Source organism: Phaenicophaeus curvirostris, chromosome Z (genome assembly GCF_032191515.1).
Source record: "Phaenicophaeus curvirostris isolate KB17595 chromosome Z, BPBGC_Pcur_1.0, whole genome shotgun sequence".
Classification (NCBI taxonomy): Eukaryota; Metazoa; Chordata; class Aves; order Cuculiformes; family Cuculidae; genus Phaenicophaeus; species Phaenicophaeus curvirostris.
This window is the reverse complement of record NC_091431.1, coordinates 51,677,382-51,704,525: the sequence shown is the minus strand read 5'-3', so window position 1 is coordinate 51,704,525 and position 27,144 is coordinate 51,677,382. Positions and strand designations below refer to the sequence as shown.

At 39.1% G+C, this 27,144-nt stretch overlaps 1 protein-coding gene across 1 annotated transcript in view; it reads left to right on the top strand.

The window, feature by feature from the left end:
• Positions 1–18,804, top strand: part of ARSB (arylsulfatase B) — a 64,373-nt gene extending 45,569 nt beyond the window's left edge. The window contains exons 7-8 of the mRNA XM_069880731.1: positions 17,724–17,852; positions 18,389–18,804. Of these exons, the coding sequence (XP_069736832.1) occupies positions 17,724–17,852; positions 18,389–18,654 (395 nt within the window). The 3' untranslated portion in view covers positions 18,655–18,804. The remainder of the gene's footprint in view (positions 1–17,723; positions 17,853–18,388) is intronic.
• Positions 18,805–27,144: the final 8,340 nt, after the last annotated feature.

Here is a 27,144-nt window from a genome sequence, read left to right as displayed (position 1 = left end):
GAATTCCTCTAACTGCTAAACCAAACATATTTCTAACCATGCAGTCGTTGGTAGATGGCCTGTCTTAAAGCTGTATTGTAACTTTATATCCCATAGAAGGCAATTTTATTTTGAGAATCAGGACTAAATCATAGGGTGAAAGGAAATGTACCCTTTGATTCTGAGTTGATAATTAGAATCTGTCAGTACACACTGTAGTATTTTTTAATCTGATTGCTGAATTTATTAATTCAGTGAATTTCACCAAATTGTGTAGAGTACACTAGTAGCATCACTTACTCTTCAAAAAGAATTCTAATTCCTTTAAATTAGAAAGATGTATTAAAAATAAATATGTTTTGGGTGGGGCTGTTTTAGGCTGAAAAACTTTTACCTTCATTTAAAATTCCAGACTTAACCATAAACTAAAACTTCAAAGGCATAATAAAATTGTAGGCCACTAATTGTGGTCAATTTATTTTGAAGTTATCTGTTCGTAGAGGCAGACACCCAAGACAAAGAGCTCGTAAAAGCATTTTGTGATTTTTCTCCCAACATTTATTTGCCTTGAGCAAAATTAATCAAACCTTACATTGCTCTCCTTGACGTCTGAAAAAAGGTATTACCTCATATATTGTGCTATTAATTTTCAAAATAAAGGATTACTTACAAGCGGCTAGATCTGCTGCATGCAGAATGAATATATGATATATTGTAACAGAGAAACCATTTGAGTTCTGGGACTGATGAATCATCCATGGGCATTAAAATTGCATCATAATGACTGTAGCATTATATATTATATCCATATGTGTACCAAAATCGGTCATCTTGATGAAGGAATAGACACTCTAAGCACCTTTAAACCCCATTTTTTCCTTTTTTTTGCCCATGTGAAAGATGATTCATGAGACTTTGCAGGCCAGAAGTGATTTCTTTCCCAGTTTCATTACTGGTGATGTAGCTGGGTTAAAATTACTTAAGAATAAAAGTAAAAAACCAGTCCCAGGTAATGGAGTTATTCAGTAACGGCAGAAGTCGTAGGCATGTATGGATGATTATTCTGTGTGGAATGGGATAAACACGTTCAGTGTCTGTGCCAGGCTAACAGGCTAAGACCAGAAATACACTCTCAGAGGCAAAAATGTGCAGAAAAGCAACCAACACGGTTAGCCAATTGAGCTTGCATAGCGATAGCTGGAATGAAGAACGGTCAAGAATGGAAAAAAATTCAGATATGTTCTTTGTTTCTCTGAATTTTTCTTTGCAAAATTATACTTACATCTGCTGATCATCTAGACTCTGCCATCTTTTCATTGTGAGAAAACAATAAATTACTACAACCCCCTGTAAGTATATAAGGCAGGAGTAGACAACATGTAACACTGGAGGCATGCGTGGCCCTTAGCCACTTCACTCAATGCTTTTCAAGTTGCTCTGGCAGTTTTAGGCAGAGCTCAGCTCCACTCCCTAATGAGCGGCTGCCATTCCAGCCAGCTCTGATGCCATTCACATCAGAAATAAGTGGTGTTTTTCTTCTGGCTGTTCACTAGATGAAGTTTCTGGGGTGTAGCTCTTGCTTCTGGGAGTATGGCCTGTGGTTATGCATCTCAGTGTGAACCATCCATCACTGGGTCATTGAATACTAGGTGTATGGGGATGGCACGTTCAGTGAGCTTCATAAATACTAATTCCCACGTTTCCTTTGGGATCTAGGTAATCTCTTTTAAAATTTAGAAATGTTAAGTCACTTTATCAAGTGTCCCATTGCAGTATCACAACTGGAATTCACAAATCTCTCAGTACTACTTTTGTAGTGATTCATTACATTCTATACCAATTTTAAATTAACACTAGCATTTTATATTTTTATGCGGATCTTGGCATAAGTTAGATTGTTTTTCATATGAAGTACCTCTGAGCTGGAAACCTCTAAAGTTTTAATTGTGCACAGGATATTAGAGTCAGGTTACACACTGCTCAGTTCTGTTTACCTTGAAGACTGGTACCTTACAGTGGCACAAGTGGGGTTTGAGTGCTTCACATGTAAGGCCATTTCAATTTGGCCTTTGATGTCTTCAGTAATTCATAGATACTGTTCCATTCAGTTAAAATTTGTTTCCTTAGAAAAAAAATTAATTTTTTAAATTATTTTTTTCCATCAAAAGTGACAGTTGAGATTTCCTTTTACTATGACTCATTTTCTGATGTTTGACCTTCTATGCTATAGTAATAAGTTGCTTTTACTTAGATTAGCTTTATTTTTTAAATTCTGTAATTGTATAAGAATGTAATAATCTGGATAAATGCTTTGGCATGTAGATGTTCACAGGTATTTTTTGCTGCTGTGAGTAATTTTGGATTTTACTCTATTGTTTGTGTGTGGGTTTGGTTTTTTTTAATGATATCATCTGTTGTAAAAATCAAGGTGAGTACTTTGAAACAAGAATGAGAGTATTTTTGTATGCTTGCTTTTGTTGAAATTTAACATGTATTTTGGAAAGTAATAGACTGAGCATAGTATTATTGCATAAATCTTTTGTGATCAAACTTTACTGTGAGAAAACTGAAGGCATAATAGTAAATCTAAATGTTCACAGCATCCAACTAAGTGAATTAAGATAGGTGAGCTTTGCTGGGTGAGTTTGTCCTGTCCCTTGTCAATATAGCAGTAGGAAGCTATAGTGTTTCAAGGCTCATCTGTTTCTTCAGGATCAGTCTTGTATTAATTCTTGCAAAGTTAAGGTCATGGCTATTCCTCAAATGCATTTTTATTTTAATAAATTAACAAAATGACTCAGAGTTTTGTAGAAAACTCATTATTGCCATAAAGTGGCAAAAGGTCATAAAATGTCTTTTCTCACTGAGGTAGCAAAACCCTTTATTTTTTCAGTAATTGTCACAGTGTAGGCTGGAATAGCCCTTGACATTTCCAGATCTTCCTTGTTGAGGTGAAATAATTTCTCTATACATCACAGTTAGAAAAAAAAAAATTAAAAAATCAGTTAAAAGTACTTATATGCAAAGGCCTTGTTAGCCCACAAAGCCATCCACGCTTCAAAGTGACTGTAGCAAGCTTGTCCTTCCTTCTGATACGTTTTCATGTTCTCTTGCATTAATTATCTCACCTACAGACACTTGTGGAACTTCATGAATGTACATTATGAGTGAGGATGAGTAAAACCAAAGGTCATACAGATGTTACTGAAATGAAAAAACATCACTTTCAAAGAGCTACTACTGACTATTGAGCTGTCATTTAGAAACTTTTAGAAATACCATGCAATACATGATTTATTTTATTCATTGTAAGTATGAAGGAAGAACTATACGCCTTAAAAGACTGAGAAGAAAAGCAAAAATGTATTTGCTTTATCTGTATCAGGAAGTAAAAGTGTAGCTGGAAGAAGGTGTCTCATGGGACTCTGAGCTTTTTCCAAAAATATGCAACATTTTCTCTCCAGGAGGAAGAAGAATTGCCTGTATTCTGCAGTACAACAGTAACAACAGCTGTTCATAGCACTGCAGTAGGCCTAGAAATAATCATGAAGAACTTGGTCAGCTTGCATATCAATAGTGGTTTTGGTTATTGTGAAGTTGGAAAATGCTACTTAATCAGACAGCGCTATTCAAAGCTACTTTGTAAATACTAGCTTGATTTGTATGAGACTTTTTTTGTCTTTGGTGCTTCATAAGAATGCAGAAGTCTATGAAGCACTAAGTGGCCTACTGATTATAGTTTTGTTAATGTCAATGCAAAACCAGTTTGCTCACAGACAACGTACTCGTATATACATTACTTAAAACAGTCTAAATAATCTGCTTGGACTCAGAGTTAAAGTCATACACTGAAACTTTAATATTTAAATTTTCCTGTAGCAGAAAAATATATTTTTTCTATATTTCCCCATAGATTTTTCTCTCAGAAAGATTAAATTTGCAATGGACGTAAAACAGCTACAAATCTTATAGAGCAAGTGTTGATCAAGATTTCAAAATATATGTACTTTCTGAGACATTTTGGCCTTAATGTTGATGATGGTGACTGTGTGTGTTGTGGTAAGTATCCATAACATTTTCTCCTGCCCATTTCTCCATCTCTTCCCAAAAATCTAGTCATGAAAGTAGGAGTTAATTCAGAGAAAACGGAATTATGTTCCTTCAGGTCATAGATTACAAGAAAGAATGGGTCAGACATTTCTAGTATTATCCATTATAATTGGGAGGCCTTAACATTTTCCTGAATTTTGTGGAAGATATCTGTGATTTAATTTTAACAGTTCATTGACAGAGATTTGCTGAAATTCAGCAGTCTTAAGACAATTTGTGGAGAATCAAGCCAAGAGATTGGCGTTTTAGCTAGGACTGGTTATACCCAGCTGACTGCCTTGTGTGCACGAGATCCCAGGAGTGAATCAGTTGCAGGAAGAACTTGAGTTCCTTTGTGCCATGGTAACAGTATGCACTTTGCCAAAGCAATAGGCAGAAATTCTTAAAAGCCCTCCTGGAGTTTGCTTGGTCTTGTGCATTTCTTGATGAAAACTAAGCAACATGTTGCTTTAAAGAATCAAGACTAGCAAGATAATTTTTGTCATGACGTTTCCATTGTATGAAATTATTACATAAATTTCCAATGCAGTACCATCTACAAAGTTTCTACTGCATCTATGTAAAACACTGCAAAATTTTCTGTTTATGGGCAAGTGACAATTTTTCCTGGGGAATCCTCATCTACTTCTATCTAAGACTCTTTATTTTTCTATAGTTATAGGGGAAATAAATACTCTCTCTTTTCCTCAGTTCCGTTTATAAATGTATGGAGAATAGCCATGTGTTTCCATACTCTTGCTTTAGTGGACAAACAATAATTTATGTAGCATGCAGTTGGCTAGGGCTTTTGGTATGACCTGAGAATTTCTTCCTTCTGGGAGGAAACTACTGGGCAGTTGGTAAAATGCTGAAGTTCAGAAGACGTGGTTTTAGGATACAACACTGACCACAAGGAAAAGTTGTAGTGTGGCTTCCTGATTTTAACTGCAGGGAAGTTATGGTTCTTGACTTGGTGTTTTCCTTTCTGGCTGCATGCTTCTCTAAGGAATCGAGTGTTCAGGTGCTTGTTACGTGAAATCTGCTTTTATTCTGCTGCTTCAGTGCTTCAGGGAACATGAAACAATCTGTTTAAGTAAACAGTTTCTAGATCTTAACTTCTGAGCTTAGTGACATGGATTTTACAGCAGGGAGAAGGGATCTGGAATGTGGTTTTCTCTGCTCATCCATACACCTCAACTTTTGGTAGCAATCATGAGGTTATGTGCTGTTACAGATTTTATGGATTCTATTTTCTTAAGCTTTTTTTCTGAGACTTGGTAAATCATGTATTGGTGCTTTTCTTTTGACTTCAGAATCACTTTAATTTGGGGAAAATTTGGGGGAGGGGTGTGATTAAAATATATGTATTGTTGCCAGAAATTATTGTTGTGAATCCAAATAGGGAAGCCTTTCATACAAAGGTTTCATGGAAGTTATACTCTGGCTACTGAACTGCATGGATAAAGGGGATTTTAGCTTCATTTGGTTGATTAAGAGATGTTGGTAGGGTGTGAATTCTTTGTTTGTTACTACTAACACTTAACCAGTCTGAACTAGAGCTCACTGGAATTAATGGAAAGGTTCCCATTAGTTTCAGTGTGGATTTCTTCAAGCCCTGACAGAACTCCTGCTATTCCACAGTTGAGTATTAGTAATGGACAATGAACCTGCCAGTCATGGAGGTTTTGTGTGTGTGCATGTGGTGAGATTTCTAGGAGGGTGAAGACTGCTTTCATGAGAGTAATTTTTATGTGGCATTCCATAATATTTAAGAAAGCCTGTGATTTTTTTTCTTACTGCTTCTTCTATATAAAACAGTCTAAGGAGATTTGAAGGAGTTTATTGATGGAAATGCAATCACCTGTGATTTATTTTTTTTAACTGCTTGGGTTTTCTTTCTGTTCTGTTTAATGAGCATCATGTAAGTTAATGTTTCAGATCCTTATAATAAAGGGAAATGTTTTACATTAGGACAGAAACAGTGATGTGCTTTTATTTATTTTAATGGAAGCAGTAGAAGAATGATACCATTACCATTTTTCTGGCAATATATAGAAACTGGTGAAAACAATAGGAATTTCTTGCATGATTAAAATGTGTATTGATTTTAAAGACGATAATAAATATACTAGAAGATACTCTTTTTGTGTTTGGGTTTCAGATATGAGTGAGTTTTGGTTTGCTGGTCCTGGACTTCTGTCAGAGGATCTCCTCTGTGTCTTTGATAGACTACTAATCAGATCACAAGAGGCTGGGAGGCATATGCATCCCGTTACTATGAAAATAATACCGATTATTGTTTGTTGCCTTTAAGTTCTAGTGGAAGTTGCCTTTGTGGTTTTTTTCTCAGTCTTTGATTCAGCTGTTAAGCAGAATTGTACTCTGTGACATAAAGTTGTTCACTCCTCTCTGTTTTATTAAAATATTTTTGCGGAGTAAAGAAATTTTTTTTCAATTACTCATAATCTCAGCAGAAATTAAAAAAAAAAAAAATAATTGAACAGCTAGTTTTTCTCTTTGAGCCATGCCATTACCAGGTGGCAGTACCTTTAGAAAGCCTGTCTTGCTGGAGTAACAGTCTTCAATGAGCTGACAATCTGTATGCACAGGATTGAATTATTTTAAATGCTGTGTCTGTTTTTGGACATACGCATAAGTGCCACTTCATTCCTTAAAGCTGTCTTACTGCAAGCACTTGTTTGTGGTGGTCAGTTATTTCTTGTCTTCTAGCTGTGTGGTGTGTCCTTGTTATGGCTGTGTTCCTTGCTCTGAGGGCACAACTGACAGAATCCTGTGATGGGGATTTCTTGTTGCAGCTATAGCTCTGTATGTCTTTCCAACATCTGTTAGCAAAGATAAGTCTGAAAACGTGAGCACTCCCAAGGCTCCTCCCAAGAGTCTTTCCAAATAAGTATGATTTTATTACAATGCTATTGTAGTGACAATTGTGGCTTATGCAGTGCCTACTATATCACATGGGGCTAGGGACAGCAGGGTGGCATTATTTCACAGAGATGTTCTAGCTGTTCTGATAGCAACAAACTGAGATGCTATTAAAAGAAGATTTTACAAAGCAATGGAATAACGTGGAGGCTTTCCAAGAAACATCTCTGATGACTAAATAAAAAAGTCACGTAATTGAATTTGAGGATGTAGCCAAAATTATGTTTGTTCAGAGAATGTAGTACAGTCCAGTTGGAATGCAGCTGTTACTGGCAAAAGCAGACAATTAATTTCCTGGGTAAACGATTTTGTCTCATTTAGTATCTCAGCATGCTTGAGTTTTTCTTATTGTGGGTACATGCTGTAGTCCCATTCTGCACTGTAGATGATGTCTAGTCGGGTCAGGTGGAAATTGTAGTTGTATTGAATGTACTAACAGCTACAAAGACAATGGAGTTTCACTCAAGATACTTCATGAGGTCTCGAGTAGTAAGCATTTGAAGTGTTTGGCCTGTGTGATACATTGATATGTCCCCTGTCTATCACAACAATAAGTTGTTGATTGATTGGTTACTTTTGCTCCGCATCACATACAATGGGAAGAACCTTCCTTTGATCCTGAAGGGGATGGCAGTAGCCAGGTCCCTGAAATTCCCTGAACACATGAATTTAATAAAGCAGAATGTACATCTAGCAGAGGATTTTAGTTCGTGAGGGGCTGAACATAACCCAACTTTGTAATTTGGTTCTAAGCATTTTCAATCATACTGTGTTATTTCTGAGATGAGAAGATCAGAACTACAGTTTTCCAGTTGCATAGAGCTTTTTGCTTTGTTCTTAAGTCCCTTTCTGATAATTTGTTGCACTCAGTTTTTGTTTTGACCGGTGTTGATGTAATTCTTAAAAAGTGTCAGCTCAATCTGTCATGATCCCAAAGTTTCACTCTAGGACTATGATGAGTGACTCACAGGCCATCATTTTATATATTTTATACCCATGCTGACTGGGCCTGATCACCCAGTAGTCTTGCATGTGCTGTGAAACGGCACACAAGATGCCCTAACCCATGCCCTCCCCCAGCACTGAAGTCAGACGAAGAGGCCTGTAGTTCCGTGGATCTGCAAACTTTCTTGTTAATGAGCAGAATGTCTGCCAGCCTCCAGTCAAGTGGAACTTCCCCAGTCAGCCAGGACTGCTGGAAGATGATGGAAAGGGGTTTGGCAAGCACATCCACCAGCTCCCTCAATACCCACCTGGCCCCATAGACTTGTGAATGTCTGACTGAGCAGATCTCTAACCAGTAGCTCATGGATAAGGGGAGCTTTGTTTTGCTCTTCCTCCCTTTATTCCAGCTTGTAAGGCTGAGTACCCAGAGAACATCTTAACTTACTATTAAAGACTGAGCCAAAGTAGGCATTAAGTACCTTAACCTTATCCTCATTCTTTGTCGCTATTGTACCCCCTGTGTCCAGTAAAGGATAGAGATTCTCCGTGGCCCTCTTTTTGTTGTTGAAATATTTGTAGAAAGATTTAAATTTTTTCTTATCTTTCACAGAATTGTCCAATCTAATTTCTAATTGGGTTTTAGCCCTTCTGATTTTCTCTCTGCATGAGAGAAAATGCGTTTTCTCACTTCATCCCTGTAATCCTCCTGAGATACCTATGTCTCCTTCCAAAGCTTGAATACTGTCCTCTTTTTTTCTGAGATCTACCCAGAGCTCTCTGCTCAGCCAAGATGGTTTTCTTCCTTGCTGGGTCATTTTCTGGCACACAGAGACAGCCTGCTCTTGCACCACCAGGATTTCATTCTTGAAAAGCATCCAGCCCTCCTGGGCTCCTTTGCCCTTCAGGACTCTCCCCCGTGGAACTTTATCAACCAGCCTTCTGAAGAGTCTGAAGTCTTCTGATTCCCCTTCTTACTCCTCTTAGAACTGACAATCCTACCATCTCATTATCACTGTGCCCTACTGTCACATCTCCCACAAGGCCTTCTCTTTTCACAAACAGCAGTCCCAGCAGGGCACCTTCCCTAGTTGGTTCACTCACCGGTTGTGTCAGGCATTTAGACATGCAGGTAATGCAATATGCACACATAGTTGTGGTACAGGCAGCGTCAGGTTTTGTGGTTCATAAAGGGCATTGACTATGTATGTAGTTGCTTATAAGAGAAAGTTTTTGTTACTGTAGGATACTGGAAAAATGTAGAGGCATAGTCAATCTGACACTCACTTGGTCTGTTTAGATTAATTCTTTGGGCAGGGCTCTGTCTCCCAAATAAATAACAAATTAACATTCTTCTGTCCTTCTCCAAAATTGTTCTCCCGTACCCAACATTGCTTCCCTCCACAGTAGTATTGTAGACCACAGTGTACAAAAATATAACATACTTAAAGCAATATTGTTTTGGACTCTTAAGTTTTGTGGTCAGGTCCTTGCTAAATGGCATGTTAGAGAACTGTGTTCTCTTTGATCTCTTACCAACCAAGAAATCTTCTCAACATTGGTCGTTTTCATCATCTTAATCATAGACTGAAGGCAAAATATTTTATTTTTAGATGTACTGTCTATTTATATCTCCATATTTTAGGTTTCTACCAATTGCTTGAGTTGGTCTCACTGAAAGAAAGATGGAGGAGAGCTAAATGAATAAGAAGAGTAATTGATCTATACTTATTGAATCTGTGCAAATATCATATATGTACTTATATAGAATATATATTCCCCTATGTATTCCCCTTCTAAAATCTTAGCTGAAAAATTGCAGTTTATCTTCTTCCTTCTTATTCTTAAAAATCAGATAGCAAAGGTTAAATGAATATACTCTGAAATAATGTTTTACATTTAATGAAATGATTCCATAAATTTATAGTTTAGACTAAGCTAAATTTGTGGAGCCTTTAATTTAAAAAAAATAATCATAATATGCCTTTTCTTTTTTTTAACCTTGAAAATTTACACAATGTGGATGTTGACTATCCTTAAATCTTCTTTTACAAATTTTGGTTACGTGGTACTTGCAATATTTGCCTTGCTATGAAGACATTTGCTTTAGACTGAATGTTAAATATTTCAGAGAATATCAGTGAAACCTGTCAAGAACATCATAAGACTTAGAAAAATAAACATGTTAGATGTATAGGCCTTGTACTGTATAAGGGGTAGAGAACTTCTGATAAGACGTCTAAAGCTGTAAATTGTACTAAAACAGGATCAACCTTTCTTTTATTTTAATTTCCATGTAACATTGCAGGCATCAAAGGGTTACAAAATTATATTAGTGTACAGCAGTACTAGAGGAATTGAAAAGATTTTGAGTTATACAGAAAAAAATGGGATTTTCAGACATTTCTGTCTTTTTCACGCTGGTCAGATAATTTTTTTATTTATTTATTTTAAATAAGTTCCTGTTAGGTAACTAGGATTGTATCAGCCAAGGACTAGATGATTGATTTTCAAGCATATATCAGTCACAAGGGAAGAAGTGCATTGAAATGTTAGCCACCTAAAATTAGTTTGACTTTTACATCTGTTGTAGTTTGAAGTAAATTAGTTTTGTGACTAACTCAGTTGCTGTAAATGACTTCATTTTTCTGAAAGCTAACTGCATGTTTCTGAGACAGTGTTCTCTAAAGAGATAACACAGGGCATTGGTATGCAGAAAGGCCAATGCTTATACTTAACCAAGGCGATCCTCAAACTTGGGGAAGAGATTCACACCTGTGAGGAGGGACGAATAGGGCGGGTGACCCTAAACTGACCTACTGAGTATTACACCCCATATACGTCATACTCAGTATGAAGTTGAGAGTCACAAGGGTCTTGCTGTCTTCTGTGGTGGCTGACACCCAAGTAAGGATATCGTCTGTCTGGCTGTTCCTGGTCCCAGATCCATGTGTTCCTGAGTCCAGCGCCCTCTGAGCCGTGGACCCATTCCCTCATGTCTGCTCTACAGTATTTGTGGTGACATATAGTCAGTGGAGGGGTGAGGGCGTGATTTCATGTATTTGTATATATTTTATTACTTTCTAATTATTTTCAGTATCATCATCATCATCCTCTTCATCTCATTAAAGCTGTAGTTCTAGTTTCCAACCCGCAAGTCTTTTTCTTCTCATTTCCCTCTTTCCCTTTTCTTACAGGGTTGAGGGGTGAAGGGATTTTGGAAGCTCAGTTGCACAGTTTTAGCTGCCGAGATTTAGCTGGGTGGGGCTAAACCATGACAACATCCTCATTTGAAATTTTTATCTCTTTATAGAGACAATGTATGATAATGGAAATGAAAGAACTAAGCTGAAGTTTTCGTAAGGGATAAAGGGCTAGACTCTTAAAGTGCTTAGACAGTAAACTGCTTTTGTGGTAGTAGGAGTTGGCCATCTCAATTCCTTTTAAAAACTGATCCTGAAAACAGTTTTCAGGCTGTTAAGACAAATGATACTCTTGAAATACAGCATAGACTCCGAAGTCATTTACCAAGGATATTTTCTGAAGCATTTGCTTTTTCTATAGACATATAAAAGCTATATGAATACTTTTTGGTGAACTACAACTCCAAACAAAACACTAAAATATTTAGATCAATTTGTTGTAGCATTAAGTATTTGAAAATAAAAATCTGAATGAAATTTCACTGCTTTCTTAACTTGGAGAAGTTACATAATTTCCAAAGAGATTATTTTAAAAGAAGTATAGCAGCTAGTAAATCTCTAAAGTTGGGGTTCAGGAAACAGTGGCTTCTGTTTGAAAGTAAGAAAATTCATGGCAAAAGGTGTGGGATTTTTTCTAAGATAAAAAAAGCTTTTGTATTTCATTAGCCACTGATACACTGGTGATCAAATAGTAGAAAAATAAAACATCTAGCTTTGCACAAGCAAAAGCATCACATTTTTATATATGTGTATAAAGACAGTATGTGTACATGTGAAGAAAACTTGATTTCACAGCTCCATAAAAGGCATCTGTCTTCTGACTGCTGAATATGTCCACAGGGCTGTTCTGACAGCCTGGTTCACCATGATGGAAAAAAACCCAAACCAACAATCTAAAACAGTTGCAGAGAAAACCTTCTTAGGTGCTATGGGAATTAATATTTTATCTTTCAAAGGAAATAAAATGGTGTGACTTCTTTAGTCTGTCAAACGGGAAAAGCAATCCCTGTAAAATTCATACAGCAGAGGAGAAGGCTGCCCAGGCATTTTGCATTCACCTGCACTAGCAGAAGCTTAAGAGTAAAGGTGGAGGTAGCAACTTAACACTTTGGCTGAAGAGAAGGAAAAGGTAAGGCAAATGCAAGGGGAAGAATATCCGAGCTTAAGGTGAGAGTCCTATGATAGGAAGAAGACAACTCATATCAAGCAATATTTTTATTTATCTTAGTTCTATATCTGGTGCTTATATAGAATCACCAGGTTGGAAGAGACCCACCGGATCATCGAGTCCAACCATTCCTATCAAACGCTAAACCATGCCCCTTAGCACCTCGTCCACCTGTGCCTTAAACACCTCCAGGGAAGGTGACTCAACCACCTCCCTGGGCAGCCTGTTCCAGTGCCCAGTGACCCTTTCTGTGAAAAATTATTTCCTAATGTCCAGCCTAAATCTCCCCTGGCAGAGCTTGAGGCCATTCCCTTTTGTCCTGTCCCCTGTCACTTGGGAGAAGAGGCCAGCACCCTCCTCTCTACAACCTCCTTTCAGGTAGTTGTAGAGAGCAATGAGGTCTCCCCTCAGCCTCCTCTTCTCCAGGCTAAACAACCCCAGCTCTCTCAGCTGTTCCTCATAAGGCCTGTTCTCCAGCCCCTTCACCAGCTTCATTGCTCTTCTCTGGACTCGTTCCAGAGCCTCAACATCCTTCTTGTGGTGAGGGGCCCAGAACTGAACACAGTACTCGAGGAGCGGTCTCACCAGTGCGGAGTACAGAGGAAGAATAACCTCCCTGGACCTGCTGGTCACGCCGTTTCTGATACTATATAATGTAGTAAACTGTAGTAAACTGGCAGTCCTGTAAGTGTCCTATGTAAACAGCATTCACAGAACCACTAGGTTGGAAAAGATCTCCAGGGTCATCGAGTCCAACCATTCCTATCAACCACTAAACCATGTCCCTGGGCAAATGTCCAGTGTCCCCCTCAGACAAGCATCACTCTGTTTTCCATAGCTGATACCTCGGATAGATGTTGACCTGTACTGCCTGGGAAGTAATATATTTCTCTCAACAGTAGACAGCATGTTTCTTTGGCACAAGTGCTTGCAATGGGTGAGTGAACATTACTGGCATAGCTCTGTTTATAATAACTCAACATAAGGCAATTTATCTTTTTCTCTTCAAAAAAATCTCATGAAATGTAGTAATCTACCAAACAAATTACAAGCCCTAGTAAAAGCATTTCTTAGTTTAGGAGTTTGGTTTTGTTACCTGGACTAAATAAGAATTTTTTAAAAAAAATTGTAATCTTCTTACTTTAAGTGGCATGCAGGGCATTCTAAGAATATTTTTTGTAGTATGTAAAAGAAATAATATCATTCATATTGTTTATTTGAAGCATTTTAAATAATTTGTCTTGTATAACTATAGAATCATAGAATGGTTTGGGTTGGAAAAGGGACCTTAAAGATCATCTCCTTCCACACCGCCTGCCATGGGCAGGAACATCCCACTAGATCAGGTTACCCAAGGCCCCATCTGACCTGGCCTTAAACACCTCCAGGGATGGGGCAGCCACAGCTCTCCTGGGCAACCTGTGCTGGTGCCTCACCACCCTTGTCATGAAGAATTTCTTCCTAATGTTTGATCTACGTCTTCCACCTTGCAATTTAAAGCCATTTCTCCTAGTCCTATCACTACAAGCCCATGCAAAATGTTCCTCCCCAGCTTTCTTGTAGGCCCCCTCTAGGTACTGTAAGGTCGCTATAAGGTCTCCTCAGAGCCTTCCCTTCACCAGGCTGAACAACCCCAATTGTCCTAGCAGCTCAGGAGAAAGCCATCCCCATGTTCTGGAAAAAAAAGCTGGCAGGGGAAAAAACGAGCTTGGTTGAACAGAGAGATCTTGAGTGATATCAAGAAGAAGAGAAATGTTTATGGGCTCTGGAAGAGGGGACAGGCCTCTTGGGTGGACTACAGGAGGGAAGTGAGACTGTGTAGAGAAAAAATCAGAAGGGCTAAGGCTCAACTAGAAATCAGATTAGCAAAGTCTGTGAAAGATAACAAAAAATCCTTCTATAAATATATAAATAATAAAAGGAGGACTAGGGGAGACCATACAGTCCCTATTGGATGCAGAAGGAACAACAGTGACAGGGGATGAGGAAAAGGCTGAGGTACTTAATGCCTTCTTTGCCTCAGTCTTTAATTTTAAAGAAAGTTGTTGTTCCCTCTGCGTACAAACCCAGGAGTTAGAGGAGCAAAATGAGGCTCCCGTGATCCAAGAGGAGGTGGTCAGAGCCTTGCTAGCCCAACTAGACACACACAAGTCTATGGGGCCAGATGGGATTCATCCAAGGGTATTGAAGGAGCTGGCGGATGTGCTGGCCAAACCCCTTTCCATCATCTTCCAACAGTCCTGGAAGACTGGGGAAGTCCCACTGGACTGGAGGCTGGCTGATGTTGTGCCCATCTACAAAAAGGGTCGCAGGGAGGATCCAGGGAACTACAGGCCTGTCAGTCTGACCTCAGTGCCAGGGAAAGTCATGGAGCAGGTGATCTTGAGTGCTACCATGAAGCACATGCAAGAGAACCGGGTGATCAGGCCCAGTCAACATGGGTTCACAAAAGGCAGGTCTTGCCAAACTAACCTGATCGCCTTCTATGACAAAGTGACTCGGCTGCTGGATGAGGGAAAGGCTGTGGATATATCTTCCTGGACTTCAGTAAAGCCTTTGACACAGTTTCTCACAGCATTCTGCTAGGAAACTGTCAGCCTCTGGCCTGGACAGGCGCACACTCTCCTGGGTGAAAAACTGGTTGGATGGCCGGGCCCAGAGAGTGGTGGGAAATGGAGTTAACTCCAGCTGGAGGCCAGGGACAAGTGGGGTTCCCCAGGGCTCAGTGCTGGGTCCAGCCCTGTTCAATGTATTCATCAATGACCTGGATGAAGGCATCGAGTGCACCCTTAGCCAGTTTGCAGACGACACTAAGCTGGGTGGAAGTGTTGATCTGCTGGAGGGTAGGGAGGCTCTGCAAAGGGATCTGAACAGGCTGGACCGCTGGGCAGAGTCCAATGGCATGAGGTTCAACAAGGACAAATGCCGGGTCCTGCACTTGGGGCACAACAACCCTGTGCAGCTACAGACTAGGAGAATTCTGTCTAGAAAGCTGCCTGGAGGAGAGGGACCTGGGGGTGTTGGTTGACAGCAACTGAACATGAGCCAGCAGTGTGCCCAGGTGGCCAAGAAGGCCAATGGCATCTTGGCTTGTATCAGAAACGGTGTGACCAGCAGGTCCAGGGAGGTTATTCTTCCTCTGTACTCGGCACTGGTGAGACCGCTCCTCGAGTACTGTGTTCGGTTCTGGGCCCCTCACCACAAGAAGGATGTTGAGGCTCTGGAGCGAGTCCAGAGAAGAGCAACAAAGCTGGTGAGGGGACTGGAGAACAGGCCTTATGAGGAATGGCGGAGAGAGCTGGGGTTGTTTAGCCTGGAGAAGAGGAGGCTGAGGGGAGACCTCATTGCTCTCTACAACTACCTGAAAGGAGGTTGTAGAGAGGAGGGTGCTGGCCTCTTCTCCCAAGTGACAGGGGACAGGACAAAAGGGAATGGCCTCAAGCTCTGCCAGGGGAGATTTAGGCTGGACATTAGGAAATAATTTTTCACAGAAAGGGTCACTGGGCACTGGAACAGGCTGCCCAGGGAGGTGGTTGAGTCCCCTTCCCTGGAGGTGTTTAAGGCACAGGTGGACGAGGTGCTGAGGGTCATGGTTTAGTGTTTGATAGGAATGGTTGGACTCGATGATCCGGTGGGTCTCTTCCAACCTGGTTATTCTATGATTCTAATTCTCTCAGCCTTAGATGGGAGATGCTCCAGCCCTCTGATCATCTTTGCAGCCCTCCTCTTATCCTGTTCCAGCAGTTTCATACGCTTCTTATGTTGAAAATTCCAGAATGGGGCACAATACTCCAGGTGGGGTCTCACAAGAGGGTGTGATACTATGGCTTCATATACTATAGCTCAGCAATCAGAACCATATCCTCCATGCTAAACCTTAAAATCAGAAATGCAGACTTACATAATTTTTCCTTTAGGCCAAACATTAATATTATAATTTTGAGAATTAATGTTTAGAAAACATGTTTGTATTTTTTGATCTTCTGAATGTCTTTCATTGAAGAAAGTAAATGGCAAAGATGAGTATTCCCAGTAGCAAACACTATGACAGAATAATACATAACAGTGTTGTTGAAGAGTAAGCAATATTAATCTTTAAACTTTTGTATCTGCTACAGATGTCACATGGCTGTGTGGGAATTTATGTTCCAGAAGAAATTCTTCTGGGGGTATATAGAAGTTTTCCTTAGTGTTTTATAGGTGCTTGGTTTTTTTAACATTAGCTTCAGCACTTCATGATCTAAGATGAGCTGAGTCCTCCCCACATTGTTTATGCATACTCTAAACAAGTAGTCCGCTTTTATAGCCTTATTTATTTGGGAACATTACACGAATGTGATGTAAAGAGGAAACTTAGGTATGTACAAAAAGTGCCTTATTAAAGAAAAACTGATTCAAATTGTGAAGCCCAGTAATAAAATACAGAAATTTAGCAGGACCTTAGTAAAAAAAAAAAAAACCAAACAAAAAAAACAAAAAAAAAACCCCACCAGAAATTGTGTCCCAGCATTTACTTTTCAAACTTTCTGTTGCTCCTTTCTGTCAGATGTATATTTGTCTCACTGTGATGTACAGATGTTAATCTTTTTAGAAACCACTAATTCTGCTTCTAATATTGGATCTCACATGATCATTGTATGTCTCATGGATTCTTTTTCTCAGTGACAAAAATCTGTACGCTAACTTTTCCAAATTTCCTGAACTGATTGAAAGTAGTCTCTTGAAAGATGCTAGAAAATCAATATCCCCTCCTATAAGGAGCTCCAGGTTCCCTTTTGAGAGGGAATTTGCACATAGTTGACACTAGTTTTCTCTGGTATCTGGATATGGGGGCACGTCATATGCAACTCTACCAAAACCAGCATGAAGACATGCTTTACACTGTGTCAAAGGAATATCTCACTGGACGTCTGTGTGATTGTAGCCAGCTCAGTCCAGAGAGACAGATCTCTGTGTGTGGGTACAAGTCAGCACCTGAGACTTGCTTCCTGAAGGGATGAAAGAGAATTAATAGTAGTAGCATTGATTCAATAGATCTTTCAGTGCTGTATTCCTAACTGGAAGAAGATACTGGCACCTATATGGGCAAATTTAGTAAATCCCATCATGAGCATTCTTCATATAGCTATATGAGATATGCATGTAACACCTGTATACAAAATGAGACCAGTTATCCAGACTCAGATGTGATTATTTCACTAGTAACTTTTTGGGGTGCAGTTCAAGTTCTGAGTTGAATATATTCAGTGAATTATGGTACAGATCTTAGCACATATATATAGTAAGTTCTTTATGCAGTACATAAAAATAAATGGATGATACGGCTGTTTTCCAATAGAATTCTAAAAATCACTTCATGCATATGCAATGTACCTTACTTAGTTTCATGTTTTATTAAGGTCTTGGCATTGACAACAGGACGTCTTTACCACAGAGCAATTCTTTTCAATGGAATGTTACACTTTTCAATATATCCATGCATGCAGCAATCCGACATGGAAAATGGAAGTTGCTAACTGGATATCCAGGTAACAAAGTAACTCTTTTTTTTTTTTTACACATATCTCCCATCTGCTCCAAACACGGTTTAATTATGTAGTATATATATTAATTTCTTTTAGTTACTCTGCCAACTTCTCAGGCTTTTGATCGCATGCAAAACTGTAGAATGGGCGCTTCTAAAATCCAAGCGACATATTCTTCCATTTTGCGAATATTTTGTATTCCACAGCAGTGGAGAAATTGTCACAGAATATCTCAAGCTGGAAGGGACTCATAAAAAATCATCGAATCCAGGAAGAATGCCCCTGAAATTTCTTGATTTTAAATTAAGTGACTTGGAAGTTTGAATCCGAATGGTGCAGCATTTTTGCATAAATCCTGTATTCCTGTATAGGTAACCCTGGACAGGAGAGACTGTGATGCTGGGCTAGAGTTAGGGAATGCAGCAAGGGTTACTGGCCAGTGGCTTGTTGAGAGACTGGGTGGATTTGTGTAACTCTATTTCTCTGCATTACTGCTCCCTATCTGAAAATAAACTCTTGGTCTGTTCCTGTTTCTGCAGGCTGCAGTCATTGGTTCCCTCCACCATCTCTATTCAATGAATCAAAAATTGAATCACCTGATCCACCAACAAAGAGACTTTGGCTATTTGATATTGTTCATGATCCTGAAGAGAAAAATGATTTGTCTGAAAAATACCCTCATGTGGTAGAAAAACTACTCTCACGGCTTCAGTTTTATTATAAAAATTCAGTGCCTGTGTTCTACCCTGATGATGATCCCCACTGTGATCCAGCAGTAACTGGGGCTTGGGGTCCTTGGGCGTAGCGCACCACACTGTATCCTGCAAAATATTCCTGTAGCAGAGTCTGGTTTACGGAATTGTGGTCCCAGTCACATATTTCTTACTTTGTTTATTAAAATATTGCTAATTGTGAGCTCATTCCTTGAGTAATTCAGTGTTTCTTATTCTTAAAACGTGTTGGGAATCTTATTTCAGTCTTTTCCCACTCTGTCCTTCCCAACTATTTTATATGAGTTGTTCATAATGTTAAAAATCTGTTGGCTGAATATTCTTTGTTCACAATATACTTTTAATACAGAAGGTAAAACATTGCCTCTCTCCTTGGAAGAGATTACTTTTCTTAAAAAGCTGCAATGAATCATGGCAGCAGGAACATCCAGAATTCATTCATCTTGTTGAATAAGCTGACTTTTGGGTTTGTATTTGTCCAGAAGACAAATTCTATTGGAAGCTGTTACATATCTTTAAAGAATAGGAAAAAAAAACCCAAAAAAACAGTTGACATAAAGGCAAAAATCATTAACACACAATTCCATCCAGAAAAGGGAGCAGGCAGAAATACCCAGAGTAAGAAAAAAAAAAAAAACCACCTCGCACAATACAGCACAATCCCTAGTCCTTATTCACTGTTGATGTATCAAATTGTAGTAGAGCTGTCAACTGGAGTGCAGGGCTGTCAGGCAGAGGGATTTTGACAAGCTGGAGAAATGGTTGAACAAAGACTTCATGAAGTTCAACAAAGGCAGAGTCCTGCACTTGGTGTGGAATAGCCACATGCAGCAGTGCACACTGTGTTATGCCTGGATAAAAACCATTTTTGTAAGGAAAATCTAGGCATCCTGATGGAAAATAATTAGAAAGAGACTTGTTATGTGCTCTCTTGGTGAAGAAGACCAACCACGTGTTGGTCCATATAAGAAAGAATGTGGCCAGCACATTAGGGGAAGTGTTTGTTACCCTCTGTTCAGCACTGGAGCATAGCATCACATTTTGGGTTTCCCTGTACAAGAAAAGTATTGATAAATCAGAGTGAGTACAGTGGAGTGCGATGAAGATGATCAGAGAGAGGAGAGAAAACGGGGGCAGGGGGAGGCTAAAGAAATGAGTTAGCTTATGCTAGAGAAGAGGAGATAAAGGGGAAATTGCTATCTTCAGCTACCTAATGTGAGGGCACAGAGAAGATGAAGCCAGTCTCTTGTCAGAGATGCATGAAGATGAGAAGCACAGCAGGAACACATGGAGTTTCAGTTCAATAGAAGAAAAGGAGAAAAAGGAGAACCTCACAACATGAGATTAGTTGAATATGGGAACTGCAAGGCTAAGGCATCCCTATCCTTGGAGATGTTTGCTCCTTGGTTGGAGAAGACCCTATGTAATGTACTTCCGAAGTTAGATCTAACTTGAAGTTGTCCCTGGTTCGGTGGTAGTGGTGAGGAATGACCAAGTGACCTCCAAAAGGCCCTTTCTGCATGAATTATTCAATTCTGTGATGAACCAAACCTTACTTTTATTGCCTGCCTCTGTGGTAAGTACTCTTTCTTCTCATATTTTGTTTCTTATAACCATAGTTGAGACTGTTTTCATCCTGAAATGGGCTCTGAGCCATGAAGAAATCAGGCCAAGCAACATGTCTCCATTACTCATCAAATTGATGTAAGATCAACCCACCAGCTCTCTTAATGTCTCAAACATCTGGAGTCTGGCCAGAGTTCTGGTACTCCTTCTCAGTGTCCTTAGCCAAGTTCTCAGGCTGCAGAGCTTTAGCTGTCATCATCTCCAGAAAGCACGGATCTAACTGCCTATTTTCTGGCTCCAGGACCAACTCCTATAAATTTCACTAATATTTTGCGCACCTTTTCCCTGTTTTCTCTCATGAGATTTGTGCTAATTATTAGCAAACAGATTCACAAAGAGACGAACTTGATGAATTCATGCATTTTTTCAACAGAAAGATAAAGCATGGAAAAGATTCTTAAGAAAACTGAAAATGCATATAAAAATGAACAGAAAATCCAGTTTTCTGTTACAGCTTATTCTTCATTACACTTCTAAATGTAGTTTGCTGTTTCTACCTTTGTTGTTTTCCTACAAGCAGAAATGAAGCCAGGGCTCTCCAGAAGCTTGTTCAGCTTTTTGTCTTTTTTTCCCAAAGACCATCATGTTTCACTCCTTTGTCACTTCTGCTCCCTTACTTCAGTCTTTTTTCTATTCTGTTTCATTCTCTGTCTTCAGCCTTGAAGGCAGGGAAAGAAGAAAAATAGTTTGAGAGGAAATAATTCCCCTATAGTAGGAAAATTTATATCCTGCGTGGTTTGGTTGGATATGTTTTGGAACCCTGTTTCAGACCAAGGTTCAATATCCTCCTCCATTCATTCATCAGTAGCTGAAAGCAGATGTTTGCAGCAGGATATGACCAGGGCAAACATATGTGATTAAGCTCTTGAGGTTGTCTTTCACCTTCTAAGCTATCACTCAGAGCCTCAGAGATTTAACTTCCAGGTATTTAGTTGCCTTCAGTGCTACTTTTTCTCTTCCATGAGGCTGCACAGCCTTTCCATTGGGGTCCTTGGGCACATTGCGTAGCCTTACAATACCTTGTAAATTGTTGGTATTCACACATTTGCACATATCCACAGCTCAACTAGACACTGTGTGAAGAATCTTGTGTTTGTTTATGACCTGCTTCCAGGTAATTTGATTTTTTACGGGTAAAATACACATGCCGTGACAGAAACTCTTGCCATACTACATTTAACAACTTTCATATTAACCAATATCTTTAAAGTATCAAAAAAGAATTTATGTCCTGTAAAGGTTGTCTCTAAACTGATACCTGATAATGTCTTCTTCCATTTCATGAAACACGTTTAAGCTTTTCTTTCTATCATGTGTGACTGTACTCTCAGCTTCTGCTCAGATTTTAGCTGACACATAGCTCATGCAAAGGCCTGATGTGTGCTGGGAGAAGTGCCCTTAAGTCAAGGTGAGAGCGACACATAGGCAGCCCACAGGAAGGTCTGCAGGTCATTACGCAGCCATTATCACCTGCAGCTTGCTGTCTCCTGCAGACATAATCCTTGTTATTGATTGTCTGGCAGTTCCTTCAGAATCCACTAACTTATGGAAATGTTACAGACCAAACTTCCAAGCTGGAAAGTATAAGGAACTTCAGCTTATCCAAAGGGCTTTTGAAATTTTTCCAACAGCAGCCAGACTGCTGAGGCTTTCATGCTTTCTGGTGTGATGCAAGGAAGGCCTCCACAGCAGTGGAAAAGGAAGGACAAGCAGCATCAGCTAGGTAAGTGTTTTGCTTATAAGTGTATGAGTTACAAGCCATGAATTAGCTTGTGAGGTAGAAACCTCATGAATTAAGCAATGGTTTAATGAATTCACATGTTAGACTAGTCTGTACAAAGGGAACTGAGCCCTGGTTTGATGTGTGTGTTTGTTTTCTTTCCTAATGAGCTCATAAAATAATTTAGACTATGTTGTCCTGTAATTTGAGAGATCTGAATGGACCGTGATAATCTTGGCTTCACAGCAGAGTGCTGTTTCACTTTCAAGCTTTTGATGACTCTTTATGATAACTCAGGCCCTGGCTCTGTTATTTGCTGACCACAGGAAGAGATCGAGAACATGAGCAACAGAACCTTTTTATAAGCTTTTGCATCACCTTGATAAAGCTTGCATCTTCTTTCAATGGCTCTGGAAAGGCCTTTATTGCAGTTCTCTTTCCTAACTATTGCAGTTTGCTTATTTTATGCCAATATAATTATGTATGCTGGTTATAACTTCTCTGTTTAGTACTGCAACTTTAAGTTTCATAGCCTTATTTTCTGTACCATATAGATCATAACATGGCTTGGAGGTTAGGATCCTGAAAGAGTAAGTTGTCAAATCACCTTGTGCAACTTTTAGTTACTGTTTCTGTACGTCATGCATCAATGATACAGTTTGTTCTTCAAATGCCTTTTTGAAATAAATCATCCAAATATCAGAAGTTCCATCAGTTTAGTACACCATTCCTTGTTTGTTCAGAATGCGTTCATTAATTTATTCTTGCAATCAAAATGCAGATGGAGAAGTTGGCAGCCACTCCCCCAGTATATAAGGCAAGTAGATCCTATGAATTTACATCATTCTAACTCTTAAAAGGCTTGGCTGTTTTTTTCATTGTGCATATTTATTTAGTGCTCTGTCTCAGAAGCAGACATGTGAGACTAGAAAGCTAACTGTTCTCAGTCAATACCCACATGCCACATTTTAGTTTATGGTAGTAGTTACAGGATGTGGTTGACACAATAACAAGGGACTGGACTCAAGGGTGGGGGGAATTTCTGTCCTACATTCTTGTGTATCATTTAGCCTCAGTACTCATATTACACAAGGAAAAATATTTGCCTGCCCACAAAAGTGGAAACTTTTGTTAATCATATTTTTATTACAGGTACTGTTCTTTTTAAGCTGATATCTGGTTTCATGGGAAAAAAAAGATATTCCCCAAAAAAGTAAGATATTCCCAAAAACTGCATCAGCTAGCTTCTAAAGCTTGGGTAATTAATGTGTTTTAAATGTCACCTCTTTGGCTAAAGTTAGAAAAAATTAAAGAATGACAATTTAAATTCCAGAGGTATCTTGCAATCCTGCATATCCTGCAATCTGCATTTTAATATCTTGCTGATATTCTAGTTCATATAATTCATCTACTAGGAAGAGACTGTGGAATGTTACTGTCTTCTGTGTGTATCAAATTCACCCTGTATTTTCTCCTGTTATATTTTAAAATCCAGGGACTAATTTTCTTAGCTACAGTACACATAATTATTTATTTCCTAAATATTTTCCATGGGTGGTCCTTTATAAAATTTTTTAATTGAATTAGGTTACGGAAAAAAACCCAACATCTGGCTGACACGTTTAGATTGGCATCTGCAAGGAGTTGTATACTGTGCAGCTGTTTCAAATTGGGAAATACAAGATTCTTTATATGTTTTGTGGTTACTTGAGTAACATTCAAAAACACAAGCATTTTGAACTCTCTAAATAAAAATTCATTTCATCCCTTTCCAAGTTAAGATTCATTCCTAATCTAGCAGACATCTGAGCATTTTGAATTCAAAAGTCTTCATTTTTGTATTGTAGAAACGAGTTAAGCTTCAGAAAAGTATTGAAGGTTAGGATGAGTGCTCACACTGGCAAATCATTTTCCATTGCTTATTTACAGAAAGATGCACACGAACAAGGAAGGGACAATTTTATAAGCAGAACAGAAGATCTGGAACTATTGTTGAAACAAAGGCCCTGTATTCAGCCTGAAAATAATTTGTCCAACTTTCCTAAAGTTGATAAATGGGTCTTGGATGAAACTCTGAGTTTACTGCTCTTCAGAACTTTAAACAGAAGAACCCAGAGTTTAAGTCTTTGTGGGCTGTGTGGATTTGAAGCTCCCTCTGTGAATTAGCCTTTCATCTTACTTTGTGATGAAGTGGTTTAATGGTGGTAAGATATTGCCAAAGCTCTTCCATGTTTTCTTCAAGAAGCAGCAAATGAACTTGAGGTTAGAGACCTGTTAGACCTGTGCCACCCTATTGCTCATTTAACCGAGAGTCCTGATGGAAGGGGTGACAGTGACAGAGCCGCTGATGTAAAATGAATGGTGGAGTCTGCCACATAAGGACACACATTTTTGTATGTGTAGCCATGTTTGTAATCCTAGGGCCATGGAAACCCAAATGAGGAATAGACAAGTGAATCACAAAACACAGAAGTCAAACAGTTTAAATTAAAGAAATCTTGACAAAGAAAAAAACATAAAATGTTAAGCAATACATGGTGATCCAGAATCTAACTGTAGCTGTGGGCTGTGCTTAGCCTAGGAACACCAAATCATTTCCAAGACGTAACAGTTGTCAAGAGAGAATTTGTTTTCCTGGCTACTTGCTACTTTGGCAGCCACCTCAGGCACCCTTCCAACTGTACCCCAAGTCTGTATCTCTTGTAAAACTAACTTTAGCTTGGACGTGATGGAGGGGTCAGAGGACAACTCTACAGGCTATCCTTCCCTTGGCAGCCCCTTTGCAGCCCCACCCTAAGTGGACCCATAGGTTTTGTGTCTCTAACTATAAATAAGATGAGGTTTGTAATAGGAAAGTAGTGATTTTGCTAGGAGAAGGGAAAAAAACTCACCAATGCTAAGTCTGAGGAGATTTTTAAGCAATTTTTTTTGCTAGCAGGTTTCTGTCATTTTTCAGCTGCAGGAAATAGACTTGTCTGGTTTCAGGCTTGGTTTTTATGTGGGAAGATTTTGGTTAAATATATGATGTAGAGAGTTCCCTGGGGTCCTAAGCTGCTTTTTCTGATTCCAGTGTTTTCACATGTCTTCTTCCTGTGTTGCGCAATGTGTGTATGAGCTCATCTACATCAAGCAGAACTGCTGTAAGGAACAGTAATAGGGTTTTGGCACAGAGCAGGTGGAGTGAGTCAACCCTCCGACCATGGATGGCTTCAGTGACAGCCCTTGTGATAATTGCATACCATGGTTAGCAGAGGCAAAGAGGATGATGCATTAAGTTCTTGTTGCATTAGTATTCTCTCCGGAGAGTGTTGTTTTTGTGGGGTGGACTGAGAGATATTGGAAAGGTTGGTGATATATCTGCTGCCAAGTTTCAAAAAAGTGACTACTGGCTGCTATCATCAAAGCAGCTCACGGATGTTGATCCCCTAATTCTGGCTAAGCTCAACAGCAACAAAGGCTGTTTTGTCAAAAATATTTTGTCTGCAGGGCTATAGTTAGAAAAAAGTACAGTCAGAATCACTAGATTTGGAACTAAGGAACACAGTGCTTATTTGAATGAGTCTTCAAAAGCCACAAAAAGGTACTACACCAAAGCCACAGTTCTAGGCTGCCAGATTCTGGCATCCAGGACAGTGATAAAAATAAAAGAGCTCTGTCTTGCTTTGTGTCATGCATTCTTGTGATTTCTTCAAGCAAACAAGGAGTTAGAATGCAGTGAATACACTTAGAAACAAAGTAAGCTGTGTTTGGTATTCAGCAATGCTTGTTGAGTAGTTACGGGCATAGAGCCACCAGTAATGAATGGAAAACTTTGATCAGGACATCTGTGGCCTGCCCAAATCATTTCACGGGATCTACAATTCTGCTAGGCTCATCACTCAGTGGTCTTGTTAACCAAGGATGTTGGAGCCTTTCTTCATTGTGTACATTCTCGCAGCACACTCGTGAAGTAGGAGGCATCAGTTTTTATTGGATAGAAAGCTCTGAAATGGCTTATTCAAGGACAGCAGAGCCCATAAGTTAGCCTTACATTTATCCTCCCTCACTGGGGAAAAAACGTTCAGCGGGTCTCTCTGGACAATGAGTAGGTGAATGCTGAGTGCATTAAGTCAGAGGCTTGACTTCACTTCTAGCAGAGATACTCTCAGTTCCAGCTTGACTCTACATAAGCCCTGTAAAAAGTATCTTTTTGTTTTTCTCCTCCGTAGTTACAGTTATGGCAATTTTGTAACTCCAGACTTTCTCAATGTTGCTCACCAGTGAGGGGTTATCCATGAAAACAGTCAATTTCTGGAGGATCATCTTTTTTTTCCCTCTGCCCTGTGTATTGTTGGTTAAGAGGATCCTTTTTAAAAGACTCTGAAAATCATAACTGCCATCCCAAGAAACACAAAAACACTGCTGCCCTGTAGGTGGCCCTTAACAGATGTACTGTATTTTCACTTTGATTCTTGTTCCATTTGCTCTGTTTTCAAATAACCTTTTACAAGTCATACTTGATTGATAAAGCACTGTCTGAAATAATCCCAAGGTGGCTATTAGTCTGGTCTGGTCACACTCCCCTGCCCTAGTACTGACATGTTATAGAAACAAAGTCATTGTCCTGCCTTTTCAGTTCTGTTTTGGCTTTACTGTATAATGAAGAGAGTGTGGTCATGGTATATTAAATAACTGGATAAGAGCAACAGATAAATTACCCTTTTTCTACTTCTAGATAAAGCTCCAAAAGAGAAGCCTGCCTAAGAATTTACTGATCATTTTCTTTTGCCATAAATTCAGCCTAAAGAAATCCAAACCAGCTGAAATGGCACAGCCTTTGGCTGAGTACAAACTAGGCATATTTATAATATTAAAGAAGAGTTATAAAAGTATCCCAGCTGGATTTTGAAAAATGTAGGAGGGAATAGAGTGGAACAATTGCATTTCTGTTTGTATTTGCCCTACAAAGTAACCCACTCTGAAGAAATATTTACAGAAATGAATCATTGAGAGATTGTCTCTTAGAGGCAGCAGATGTAAGGTGTCTGAAATTCCTTTGAGTTGTAATTGCTTGTGTATAATGGGATTTTTTGTTAATTATTTCTGTCCACATTACTGGGGGATTAAAGGTACATTGTTTAATGTGGAGAATCTTTTGGAATTCACAGTTTTTCTGTATTTTCTTTACAGCAAAGTAAAGTCCATAATATAATAAAAAAAGGCTAAAAGCAAAATTTTC